Genomic DNA, 13,995 nt, shown 5'->3' with positions numbered 1-13,995 from the left:
CCGATCAAAAGCTTGGAATCTGTATTGTATGCGCCGTAGAATTGGATTAGTTAAGAAAAATATCGGATTAAAATTAATAATAAAGGTGAATGGAACAATTGCATTTATTATATTGCGAATATTTAATCGAGAAAGTATATATAACGTTATATTAAACTACTTTGTTTCTCCAAGTAGACAGTGAACATCAAAAATATCACTTTCCTTTTCACAGGGTCCCTATTTTAAGCAAAAGTTTCAAAAACTTTCTCTTGGAAAAGGAAAGCTCGAAGAATGCAAATACTTTCTTAATTATCATTGGCTCAATTTCGAATCGTTTCAACGGAGCCCGTTTCATCGATATAAATCAATTTTGGCAAAAAGAAATATCGGAGATCCTAGGCAGATCCGGTGAAATTTTTCAGGCAGTTAATCTTTCAAAAGAAACAACCATCATTTACTTGGGCGGGAGGGACGATGACGTGTGGTCACCCGACCCTGACTTTATTTATGTTTCCCCATAGCGTTAAAGGCAGTTACACACGTGCTACGAAGGCCTCGATTGTCGACTCCTTTGTCTACGCGTTTCGTTCAACGCGGCTCGAGCCATAGCCTTGTCGCCATTACACATCCGTACCGACATTGCTACTCCAATAACACGATCCATCCGCCAGTTTCCAGTTCAATTCTCGATTTCTCGAACTATGTTGCTCGGTCCCAAATCGAAAGAAAAATCGAACATACGAAGATTTATTTATTTATTTTTGTTTCCTTTTTTTTTTTTTTTTTTTTTTAAGATCTCGAAAGAATATCGGTACATATGTTAATATATGGACAAGATAATGATAATCGTATGATAATGTATTTGATGTTCGAGAAAGGTGTTATGATGGATCGTGGCGTTTCATTTTATTCGTTATTTGAAGTTTAGGAATTGATTGTCGGGAGAATGATATATTAATACCGTGTTCTTTCCTGCCCGACAATGCGAGCACGATACAATGATGATAATATTATCTTTGTTATACGTTGGTAAAATGGAATGTGTAACGCAATAGGAAATAGAAATAGTAAACAACAAGCGCAGGGTAATAAGATCCGTTTGTATCTATGAAATTTGTATCCTCTTTCCCAATTTAAAGGCAATCCTTTCGCTGATGCAAAATACAATAATGTTACTTAAATTTGACAATTAATTGCGGCAGCTACGGAATGTATTTGTGCTCGAATAATTTCTTCAAAATTCGCCACGATCCGCTCGCCCAAGAGCGGAGAGTTCGAATTGAATCCTCGTCTACGATTAATGGCCGTAATAATTCGGTATATCGCAGGTAGCGCGCATCTGTTTGTCATTGACTTGGGGAATTGAGGCGCTTGAGGACGGCAAGCTGATCGGTTGACATCCACGTCGAACGCACATGCATAATGCGTTCCATTGAACGTAATCAACTAGGAAACGCTTCGGCAAAGCCTTGGAAACCGACCTTGACTCGCCGTAGGAAAGACGGGACGCTTAATGTATGGATGATCTCACACGTGTAAGCGTGACACGAGCGTTTCCAGAAGCTCGTGTCGCTGTGGGAACCGTATGAATATGGATATATCATATATATATATCCAGCGAACGAAAGTGCATTCGTCGTCGAAACGAGAAGGACGAGTAAATTTTAAATTATCATCGATAAATAATTTATTATATCCGTTGTCGCCGCGTCATTTCGTTAACGCAATCTGAATAATGCAAGAAAAACTTGGAAAAAACAAGAGATGTGTAGAGATATGTTGCACGAGTTTAATCGAAATTGGATAATAATAATGAGAAATATTAATAAACGTGTGTTGGATAAAACGGGGTTAAAATGGGGATCGATCTCTCGCGAGATATATCATTAACAACAAGGTTTTTCCTTTAACCTAAAAGTAGGTGTTTGAGAATGAAATAGTTGCTATTTCCCTCATTTTAATATTTATCCTCGTAAATCTTTTATTTGAATCGTTTCCTCTCTCTCTTTCTCTCTCTCTTTCTCTCTCTTGCTCAAATTAAATTCAGAAGACACCTCGTGTCCAGATACGAAGTGTGGACATTGAATCTATGTACTCGAAGAAAAAAATTGAGTGTTAATTTCTTGGAAGTGTATCCTAGCAAATCGTTTGTTATATTAGAAAACTATTAGAAAATTTGTTTATGCAAATTTAATTTTATTTAAATGACACGTACGAAGAACAAAGAAAAATTTTTAATTGCAAAAATATTCAGAATTTTTAACGCTCCGTCGTTTAAAATTGTTAATTTTTTTTCGGAGGATGAGGTAAAAATCTTCCTTATGAAGTAATAATACTCGTTCAAAAAAAATATTCATATTTTTGAGCCTGTGAGCATTGAACATTTGATATATATATATATATTTGAATATCTCTTGTAAATACATAAACATCCGCAATCTAAATATAACCGAGCGGAGGTCCAAGATGGCCACAACGTTCAATAATAGCCGTGACTCGATGTATCGGACGCGTATGTATTGTTTAAACGAGTTCCCTAATAAACTATTTCCTCTATGACTTTCGTGCTTTCCTCTTACGATACGAGAGCCGACCTCCGTGACAATGGAGTGTCTTTTGTGATCACCTGACGTCACGGTATCTTTTGCATTTGTCATCCTGCTGAAAATACCAGCTTACGAGCACCAGCTTCCTTTTTGCTCTTCGACCGGATCGAATGTATTTCTCTCTTTTGCTCGCACGCCGTCTTCTCGAATTCTCGAGATAAAGATCAATCGCGAAATAATAAACACGTTGTTGCAATTATGAATATAATACGCAACAAATAAATATGAACCAGAAAAAAATACCGTAGATATAATTCTGATGCAACAGAAACGTGTTACTGCATGCAATGGAAATGATGTAATCATAAATAACGTGGAAAAAACGCGATTAACCTATTCTTATTGATTTCCCGATTATTTCCCCTCGTATATTATAAACGAGGATATGTAACAATAATTTGTATCGTGTTTTCCTATCTTAGCCAAGAGAATCTTGGAGTAATTTGTAAAAACGATAATTATTTTAATCTTCTCCTGTTTCAGGTATTTAACGATACATCCATTCAGTTATGCAATTTTCCGTCGAGTTAAGTGATAGAAATCGAAAAAAAAAAAGGAAATAAAAATAAAAATCATGGAACGAATTATGGAATTTTGCAACTGGAGTGTTCAAGAAAAAAAAAGTATGCGCGTTCAAAGACTGTGAAAAAAAAAAAAAAAAAAAAAAACAAGAAAATTAAAACGATTTATACTACGTTTACTAAACTATGTAATCTTCAATTAGCAAATTATTTTATCGAAACAGTCTTATCTTAACTAATTGAGATATTCTACGTTTAACAAACGTTCCTTTTGATTCCACGGTTAAAAACCATCGGCTCCTTGACCGAGACGAGAATAATATTCTCAACGTCATATTAAAAACAAGAAAACGACGCGACAAAAGCTGATTTCGAATAACGAGGACAAAGCTTTCTCTGTTCTCCATCGTTCTACTAGGAAGTCGGAAGACGGAGAGCAAATTTATCTCCGTCGTTTCTCGAAAGTAATAATAAGTCCTCTGGGACGGTGATCGCCGCGTTACACGCTGCATGGACAAAAGCTTTCGTGGCCGGTCTCACCCACGCAAAACAGGGATTTCACCGGTTTTAAAGAGATTAAGAAGAAGGAAGAAAGGAGAGGAGGAGGAGGAGGAGGTGGCGATCTACACGTTCACTTTCTCGTTTGATGGAGCAAACTGTGTTGCCTGAAAACCGGGTCGTCGGGAATATCGCAGAGAAAGTGAGAGTACACACATCGACGAAGCAAACGTGATGATCGTGATGCGGTTGTTATTTAAATGATACCGTGGATCTACCGCGACTCTTGACTCGGGGAGGGCCGGCCAGAGGGCAGCACCTGTCGAACGAATTTTATTAGAAATAGATCGAGGCACTATCTTGATCTCAGTATCGTTTAATTTTTTATTAAATTTATCCTATATACAATGTTAATTATATATAGAATAAATTTCTGATTTTTCCTTCCCCTGAAATTCACTCAATTTATTTAGCATATTCGTTCGCATATTATTAATTGATTAACTAAAGAGGAGTACTACTTATAATTAATCGTGAAACTTGTTTTAATAACAACTACGATACTTTGTAAGTGATATTGAAAGAGGAAGAAGGAAACAAAGGAAAATGATGCCAGGGAGGGGAATCGCAATTATGAAAATTCAAAGTTAAATTGTTTTTCTTGGAAAGCAACAAATTTACGATAACTACTTGAACAATTCGAACAACGAAAATAAAGTAAATTTAGAGAATATTAAGAAGAAACCTAAAGCCATGAAAAGAGACTAAAACGTGAATCAAATTATTCGCGTAATATACATAATTTTCTTGAATTAAAAATTCGTCCCTTCATTTTTTTCCCCCTTCCCCCAAATAATATCATAAACAAACAGCAATTTCGAAACGTTCGAATGAATCGGAAAGTTTTGCATGCGGCTGAGTATATGTACATATATCACTGGCGAAAGCGAGCAACCTGGCAATCAGCGACGAATTTCAATAGTATCGTTCCATAAGCTTTCGCACATACGAGCAGAAAAATATATTACACACACACATACATGTATACACGTATAAAACTTTCGATTTAACCAGTCGCGGTCCTTTCTGCAAGGAGAAAGAGACTGCTCCGTTTCTATCGCGTAACTCGTGACCTATTCACCCACTTCGAGTTTAGCTTATTCCCCATTGTTCGCGAGTAGACAATGAGCCCAAAGGAATTCTTCTTCGAAACATCTCCCCCGACGTATTACTTTCGACAAGGGAGAAACAAGGTCGAGACGAGCGTTTTTCCCTCCCGGGCGTGTGCGCAACAAATCTCATTCCTGTACGCGAGTTATGGAGGTGTAAAGGTGTAGGCGTAGGCTTACGAAGCTGTAGAAAGTGAATTGAACTTGTTCTGGCAAAGTGACAACTGTGTTTCACCCACTTTTTACCGCGAGTCTTGGGGATTTAAGTAGGTAATTAAATTGTGAAAAGAAATTAGATCTCTCGCCGTTTTCTTTAATTGGAGTTTTGTCATTTTTGTATGGATGAAAGTGGCGACGAGTAAACGAAATTTTAATAAAAAAGGTTCGCTCATGATTTCTTCCTCGAAATTTTTTCTAATTATTAATTTTAAAAAGATAACGATCCTTATTTAACTTAGGCAGTTACCAGATAATCTAGGATTAAATTTCTTTTTAATTTAATCTTTTTGTTTTTAACAGGAAAGAAATTAATAATCAAAGGATCGAATGTCTTAATTAAAATGTTGTTCCTTGTGATTCAGTTTAGAAAAAAATAATATTTCTTTTGATCATTTATGTAATTCTTTACATTGAACGAACTTTGTTTATTGGAATAACATTTTAATTAGTACAGATTCAATTTACTTACCTTGAACTTCTTGAACTTATGAAAATCATGGTGTAACTTCAGCTGTATGAACTTTTGATCCCAATGAAATTTCACTGCAACAAAGAAAAAGTTGTATTAACATTTATACAATTATCCTTATTTAAAAATTTCGTGTCGTCAATTTACTTTTAAAGTAAAATTGAAAAAGAAAAGAAAAATCTTGGTTCTTAAATCCATTCGCGTGGAAAAATCGCAAGAAAGAGTAGTAGATCATCGAGTAGAATTTTTGCAATAAATATCAATCGAAAGTTACGTGCAATTTATATATATATGATAAGGTATATAGGTAAAGTTTGTTCGATAAATGCTAGATAGAATCACATAGGAGAAGTAACAAGTCCCTTGCTATAAATACATTTCGCGTGAGACGTAGAAGCCATGTGACCTTTAACCTCGAAAGGCAGACGGTCTGAAAGCAGAGTTCTATAGAATCTGAGAGACAGTTCGGTGGCATATATTTTCGGGGTCGTGACCCACTTAATCGAGCAAAGTGTGCTGCCTGTGTCCCTATTCGATCCCTTTCGAAGGCCACAAATCATCGAAATAATATACCAATTCGAACATCTCAATAAAATATAAACGCAATAGTTCACGAAAATATATGAATCCTTCCTCCCTTTCTTTTTAACCAAAATACTTTATTTTAAGAAGATGAAATAAATTCTCAAAGTTTCAGTGTTTTCGAGACGGAATGAAATTTTAAATTGGAAAGATTGCAGGATTCAAGGAAAATTATAAGAAAAATTTCTAGCCAAAAGAAACTTTCCATAGATAAAAATATTATCTCGCTACGATTATAATTTAACGTGTTCCGTTTAACGTAAATCAGATCGAATGAATTTCCGGATCTAAAATTTGGTGTTCCAAATTAAGTAAAAATTTCGTACATTCATCGCAATCTGACCGATTTCTTATAACGTGTATCGCTTCTGTGTACCACAAACCTACGGTATGCCTAATCGATTGTGACGATCGAGTGACCCGATTATATTTTCTGCGATTAGAACTGCCATTGCCAATTCGGTAAGTAAGCTTCGATTTCGATCGTTTTTACTCTTTCCATTTGGAATTTGATCAAGATACCAAATCGTGATTTGGTGAATAACCTATGGTAAAGATGTAAAAGGTGAACCTACTTTGATGGATTTGGATAGGTAGAAAGTTTGGGAGGAAAGAGTTGTTTAAGAGCTGTTCCGCCTGGAATACAGATTTTCTATTCCTTTTTTTCAACTAAACGGATTCAGCTTTACACACAATTTACATTAACACGAATATTTAAGAAATTCTACATCTTTAAAATTACAAGTGAAGATATTTCGTCATGAAAGCATCGATTATTTTATCTAGTAAAAAAAAAAAAAAAAAAAAATAGATAAAATAAGAGAAAGACAAATGAATTCCATCTAATATAATATATAACCACGTGTCGTGCGATCGTACAATAGAGGAACGTTATTAAATACGATAATTAAGAACATCTGTCGTGATGGCGGCCGAGAACGGAATTTTACGTTCGAAACGTTGTTCACGGTTGTAAAAATGTCAGTTTCTGAGAAAGGAAGGAAGTGAGGCCGTATCGATCGACCGGTCTTTATGAGCAGGTCTTATGAAGAGACACGAGGGCGTCGTCTTCCGGTTTTGCGAGGCCATTTTTCCGAGCGTGGCCCTCGCGTGCTTCCTCGTGCCCCGGGTTTATGCGTTTACGATTATTGACACGGCACCTAAATTGTCCCTCATAATTGTGTCTAGCAAGAAGTATATTTAGTATACCTTTACGACCGTTTTCTCAAGTTATTCATTTCTGAAATTAGATTTATGTAGTTTGAACTTGCTTAATCTCCGTGAAACTGAAGAAGAATCACAGAATGAATTGTAAACTCGATATTTTATGTTCAACAATAAATAACCAGCTTAAATGCCTATCAAAAACTGAATCGTAGAGCCAGAAAGTATATACGAAATTAAATAAACCCGATCACACGAATAACACGAGTAGCAAATCTCTCTATCGTTCTATACACGAGGATGATAAAGTGAGAAAAAAAAAAAGCAAGCCTTAAAACTGTAGCCTTCAAAAGAGTGAAATGACGATGTCGAAGAAAAAACGAAAGGACAAAGGAAAGTTCTTCATCGTGTTCCTTACCATTTAGCGGTTGACTCAAACGCAGTATCTTCAAACATTCCAGGTATAATACAACGGGCATTCTCCACGACATCGTACACTAATCGTTCTCAATGTCATCCTATCCCATCCGAGTGGAAGGGAAATTTCGATCGTCGAAATATCCCATCCTTCCTTCCGTCCGTCCGTCGCACGACAAAAATTCACGAGGCCGTGCGAGCGAGGACGAAGGGACAACAAGGAGGATCGCTTTGTTCGCCTTTACCGACCCAGAAACCCGATTCTTTCTTCCTCTCCTTTTTCCTTTTCTCTCTCTCTATCTCACACACACACACACACACGTCCTCTCTCTTCTGTCTCTCTCCTCTCCACCGATCCCACGATCGTGTATACATACGCGCACGAGCCAGTTTTGCAGAGGCCTCGTTAGTGAAAGTTACCGCCTCTAGTGGGGGAGAAAGTGAAAGCCATTTCCGGGATAAACGGTGGCCGCCGACCGATGAAATTATATCAAGGAGGCGGACTGATATTAATGGCCAACCGATTACACGCGATACTTGTCCATCCGTGTCGGATAGTCACGAGCCTAGAAACAGATGATAAGGATATTATAGGATATCATAGGTGTGCATTATCGTCTCGTTAAATGATAAGATAAGGTACACGTATACAATGCGTGTATCAAGAAAATAGATTAGATTTTTAGATTAAAATGGAATATATTATTTTGAATAGGGAAAGAATCAAAATAAAAATATTTGCAAATATTAGAATTGTTCAAATTCTATTTGAAGATTTTGAAGCAGAAAGATAAATCTTTTCTATTCGCATTATTGTTGGTATCGTATATCGACGGAGCAAACAATTAATAGGTTATGTCTACCTTCTTTTTACGAAACAATCGCTTCCTACGGAAGTTCTTCGTTATTTTGACTTTAATAAAAATGATCGTATCAAGATTTTCATAGGCGATTGTACTCACTTCATAAAGAATTATTCCCGGAAGGCGGACTAATATTAATAGCCATTTGATTACGCGAATATCAACACTTGTCCACCTTCGTGTTCGTACACTTTTTCAAACAATCCCCTCCTTTCTTTTTTTTTTTTTTTTTCAATCGAATCGAATGAACCCACATAAATGTTCTATTTTAAAAAACGCATCGCGAGAAAATAAATCTTCCTGGTTGCCGATGAAGCAATTACGATAGAAAGTGTGACAATGCATGCTGTACACTGCGAGCCTGTTCAACGACTGTTGTTGCATCATTGAAATGAATTTACGTAACAACGGGAGAAGAAAGGATTAGACGTCGAAAGGGCAAACGGATATCAATTATTTCAGTATTATATCTTTTTATCTACGCAAAAATAAATCGTTAATCGTATCGTATTTCTGAAATCGAATTCTACATATATCGACATCTCGAATTGTTAATAATCGATTATTTATCGATTGATCTTGATTTTCGATAACTCGAATCTCGATATATCTTTTTTCGCGATACTTCTATCATCGAACACACTTTCGGCTCGAAAAGCGAAAAGGTTAAAATCCGAAATTTAAAATTCTCGAAATGCAAATAAAGATACGAAGGGAAGAATGTCGATTGCGAAATCGAGCGAACGGGAACGCGTAAAAAAGTGAGAAGGAAAAGGTGTTCCGTTTCTTTTCTTTCTCTTTTTCCTTTTCTGTTATTTATCCCCATATTTATCGAAACGCGAACACACACGAAGAGAACGACGACGCGTGGTACTCGAAAAGGGAAAGGGGACTCGGAAAGTGGAACACGGCCAATGGCCCGATGACCCCCTGACACACATTTCACGGCTCGTCTCAACGAAAGTGAAAAGAATCGACCGATTTACGATCGTCAGATTTATGGCATACGTACTTGACGAATTGTACTTCATCCAATTACGTGTCGTCTTCTTTAAACGTGGATCGTAAAACGTGTATACGAAATACACGATTATTGCGCGACGAAAATTATATTCGTTCCTTCCTGATCGATATATTTACTCGATGGCGTTTACGAGCCGACTGTACAAATCGTCTCTGTAAATCGTTCTTCGCCACGCGTGTTATGTTTACATACGTATAATTTATAATTCCGTTTGACACTGCGAAGTATCTTATACGTTTATGTGGCAAAAATAAATGAATACGTATAATCGATCCATTTCCATATAATTCAACAATAAATTTTGAACAAAAGTATTTTTATATTATATATTTACAATATATTTTAGTTTAAAAATAATTTTATTGTAATTTTTTGATAATTTTCTCACAAACATTTAAATCCTGTAATACCGATCGAGAAATATCCCTTGAATACGACAATATACGAAATAATACGAAAGAGTTGTAATAATCGTAAATATGCATGGGATACAGTTATCGATGGAGCAAAAGATTTTCATAAAAGAAAGAATGCCAGTCCTATAAGTTTTACAAACAAAAGTTCTCTCTAAGGGAGTAAAATTGTAATGCAAATCGTTCACAGCGTGCATCAATTCGAGATTTGGGTAAAGTAACCGCAAAAGGGTCTGTGTTCCATGCGGTGAAAACTCGGTTTCGAGATATTGCCCTTGATGCCTTATAACTTTCGTAAACATCTCTAGAAAGTGTCGCTTTCTCTAGAATAAAGATGATCCTTGACGAATCATCGGAACTACCTTGGTCGACCCTCGCCTTGACCAAGAATGTTCAAATAGCAAGGCGATCGTTATAAAACTGGTTAAAGGTGAAGCGAAAAAAGGAAAATCTCGTTCATCTTTAAAAGCAATCGATTTAAGGTTTTTTTTTTTTTTTTGCAAAAATAGCGAAGAATATTTTCGATTTTAACTATTTCTCTCGAAACAACGATTTCAAAGTTTTTGAGTTATTTGAATATTTTTTATTTTATTCTGCATGTAGAAGATTCGACTATTTTTCTACATTCGTTATTTTATTAGCTTGTAATTGATTCCTAGCATTTTTTATATCGAAAAAAAATCTATCTCGCGATAATATTTCCAACAAACCATCCGAAAAACCAATGGTTCGTAAACAAATAAATAAAAACTCGAGTTTGTATTTAAAAAAATTTCATTATTTCCTTTCTTTAATTTTTAAAAAATTAGTCGATTATCCATCGACTGGATCTATTTTATATCGTAAAAATATTTATCATAACGAAATCGTGAAGCGAAACTAAAAGAACAATCTCGGTATTGATGACAGTCCTTGGTCAACAAAAGAACGGTCACGTTATTGAGCTTGTATTAGCCCTATCCCTGCTTATCGTCTCGATATCCTTGGCTCTGTTTTTAGCCTCAAATCGCGGGCATAGGTGCACTTTGGCCTCTGTTTTACACACACACACACACACACACACACATGCTCACATATTAAATCCGGTATATATTAACCACTTGAGTAAACGAGCACGTAACTTCGTTGTTCTAACAATAACCGCAGCGACGCGCACACGGAAATCGAATCCGGCTTTGGTAACTGGAATGGCACAACGCACAATTTTTCGCCCACCATATCTCTCGACACTACTTCCAAAGATGCGAGAATGATTGATTCTTCGTTTCAGAAAGAAACATGACGAAAAACGATATTCTTGTTTCCCGTTTAATTATTGAGATGTCATTCGTAGCGATTTCAAAAAAAGTCGATTAAATTGGCAACGATTCATGCGACGCTTTATGAATATGTAAAGCGCGATGAATCGGACGATATTTTTATCACTTCACAAAAGAAAACGTGAAATCGATCGTTAAAAGTTTTTTTATTTGCTTTCTTTCCTTAAAGAAAACAGTTGATATTCGCTTCTTTTGAAATGTTCAATTTCAAAAAAAGAAAAAAAAAAAATCCTCTTCTTCTAAAGCGCCAAAAGTTAAAAAAAAAAAAAAAGATCGTCCAATTTTTTATTTCTCGTTCATCGTCGCGTAACGAAAGAATATATGAATAAGTACGGCGAATGGTATAACAAGTGGCTAGATTTTCAGGGAACGATCAAGTTTCCTTGAAGTCACGCTTAATAATAGACATTTTCGATAGTCGTATATGCGATTGGTGTGTATACCAAGTCGAATGACGACTGTTCATTCAGGAAGCCAACTATTTCCGATAGCCAAACGTGTTTCCCCGATACGACACAGATACGAAAATCTGGCTGTGGCGTGGTAACCACCGGTTATTAATACCGGCTAAATAACAGGTTGACCTTCGACGGATACGTCTCGATGTATTTTAGCGCCAGGACGGGAAACGGCGCGCGTCGGGAGACACGGCGAGACACAAGCACCATGAAGAACAGGCAGGATTCACGTACCATTGAACGTGGTCCAAAATCCTTCGTTACACGATCGAGTAACGCGTCTGCGTTCACTTTGTCATTGTCGTCGTTTCAAAGTTAAAACCGGCAATATGACACGAGAGAGAGATAAAGAGAGAGAGAGCATCGAGCGTTTTACGAGGCATTGTTGGAAAGATCGCGCCCGTTATACGGCAATTCGCGTCGCGAAGGTGCGTTAAAAACGCTTTAGGGCCACGGTTTTTATTCGCTGAGGTAAGTTCGAAAATACCTCGATTACTTTTTCTTTTTCCCAGACGAATCTATAAATTTTGTAATTTCGAAAGGAAATGACATGGATGGGTACGTGTTGAATTGATGCTCGATGATATTCGAGACGATGTTAAAAGAAACGTGATACGAATTCGCGAAGTATCGGTATATTTTTACAACGTTTTCGAAATTTCATAACGCGCCATCGCCTTTTCGAAATGATTCAGAGCGTCTAAAGAAAGAGTCGAACGATTCTGAAACTTTGGAATAAATTCGACGTAACAAAGAGGAGACGGTTCAAGGTTTCCCTTTGGCGTATCTAAAGAGAGAGAGAGAGAGAGAAAAAATGTATATTTTTGCCACGGCGTGTTTCTTTTAGAGAAGAATACAGGCAAAGAAATAATACGGAGCAACGGAGGTCGCAAATCATACCGAGTTACCCTTCGACCCCTGGAAATCCATTACGAGATTTCAGGGACGAATGTTTGAGAGTATTCAACGCGTAACGGTTCAGGAGGGAGCAATAAATTGTCCGACCCAGTCAAAAGGACCCGATGTTTTCCCAATTTCAGGTGTAGTCGATTATGAGAGAAAAGTCAGGATTGTAAACGTTTAACAACGGCTTTTCAATTCAAAGCTTTACAATTCTTTGAAAAATTGTATTCTCTAACAATGGACACTAAGAGCCATAAGTTATTTACAAATCGTCTAATCTAACTGGCGATTTCAATTAAGTCGTCCAAATTAATCTAACAACAATTATTCATCAAATTTTCATACGTTATGTTCAAGTTGAAATAATAATTAATTATATTAAAAATAGTCTAGCGAATGGTCCCGTGATATTACAAATGCAAATCAAGAAATACAATTTCTATTTTTATACGAGACACAGTCTCTTCTTTGTACCCTACTTCGCAGTTCGCCACTTTAGAATCATCACATGATCAACGAAGTATACCCTGAACAACTTTAAAACGATCCTAAAATCGATCGACACGTATACGCTTTGAAATTCAAAAACAAACTATGTGTTTCCCTGCCACCACGAGCCAATAAAATCGATGATATACCTTTTCTACGTTCTATCTGCTTTATTTTCTACCGTGTAGCTCTCGACGAAGGTCGAAGTCGCGTCCGCCATTCAACAACCGATCTCCTCATCCTCTTCCAGTCTTCCGGTTTCCATCTCTCTATCTCGTTCCACGTATATAACTCCCCCTCTTCTCGCGATTTGCAGTTCGTGGAGCGTGCTTGGAACAACAATCGAATGCGGAAAAATTCTTGACAAGGCCGCGGATGTCAAGGACATCTAGCGCACACATCGTTGTTGCACCTGACTTACACGTTACAATGGACCAGAACGCTGCAGATCGTTCTTCTTTTCTTTTCCTTTTTTTTTTTTTTTTTTTTTCCAGTCAAAACCAAGAGTCTCTCGTCGTTAATGAACGATTGAACGTTCTTACAATCCTCGTTTACAGTGTATTACCGCTATTATTCGTTATCTTTCCTTTGTTACTTGACGAAGGTTGTCCATACGCTGTTCCCGATGATCGAAAGCGGAATTTCCTGCCATAATCGGGATAAAACTCGCGAAAAAAGGAAAACACGATATTCGATACTTATCGATGTAATGATATACTGCTGGAAAATTACCTGATTATCCTTGATGATTCTGATTCTGAAACATGCTGTATTATTTACGACATCGAAATTTATTCTACTTGTCAGATCCTTAATCGATGTATTTAATTGATGCATTTAACTATGATTAAAATGATTAAATAGAAATTGTTGGATTCGTTCGTGGTTTGTTTGAAATC

General features: G+C 36.6%; 1 protein-coding gene and 1 long non-coding RNA gene across 15 annotated transcripts in view; one reads left to right on the top strand and one right to left on the bottom strand.

Moving 5' to 3' along the window:
• The window catches only part of LOC105736854 (uncharacterized), a 108,484-nt gene that overhangs the window by 88,242 nt on the left and 6,247 nt on the right, over positions 1-13,995 (bottom strand). For 9 of the 14 annotated variants that reach the window (XR_015292656.1, XR_015292655.1, XR_015292654.1 and 6 more), the window contains one exon: positions 5,465-5,538. Coding sequence is in view for 4 of the 14 variants with exons in the window: in XM_086910459.1 (XP_086766585.1) it covers positions 5,465-5,538 (74 nt within the window). In the remaining 10 variants the exon portion in view is untranslated. The other 5 variants (XR_015292658.1, XM_086910461.1, XR_015292659.1 and 2 more) reach the window with 5 other exon arrangements.
• On the top strand, positions 877-4,062 carry LOC147657323 (uncharacterized). The gene is made up of 2 exons (XR_015292663.1): positions 877-1,899; positions 3,072-4,062. It is a non-coding gene; the product is annotated as an uncharacterized LOC147657323 (long non-coding RNA).

Source organism: Apis florea, unplaced genomic scaffold (assembly GCF_048593485.1).
Source record: "Apis florea isolate Af1SG1 unplaced genomic scaffold, ASM4859348v1 contig_3184_pilon, whole genome shotgun sequence".
Classification (NCBI taxonomy): Eukaryota; Metazoa; Arthropoda; class Insecta; order Hymenoptera; family Apidae; genus Apis; species Apis florea.
Note: the sequence above shows the minus strand (reverse complement) of the source record. Positions and strands in the feature narration are given on the sequence as shown.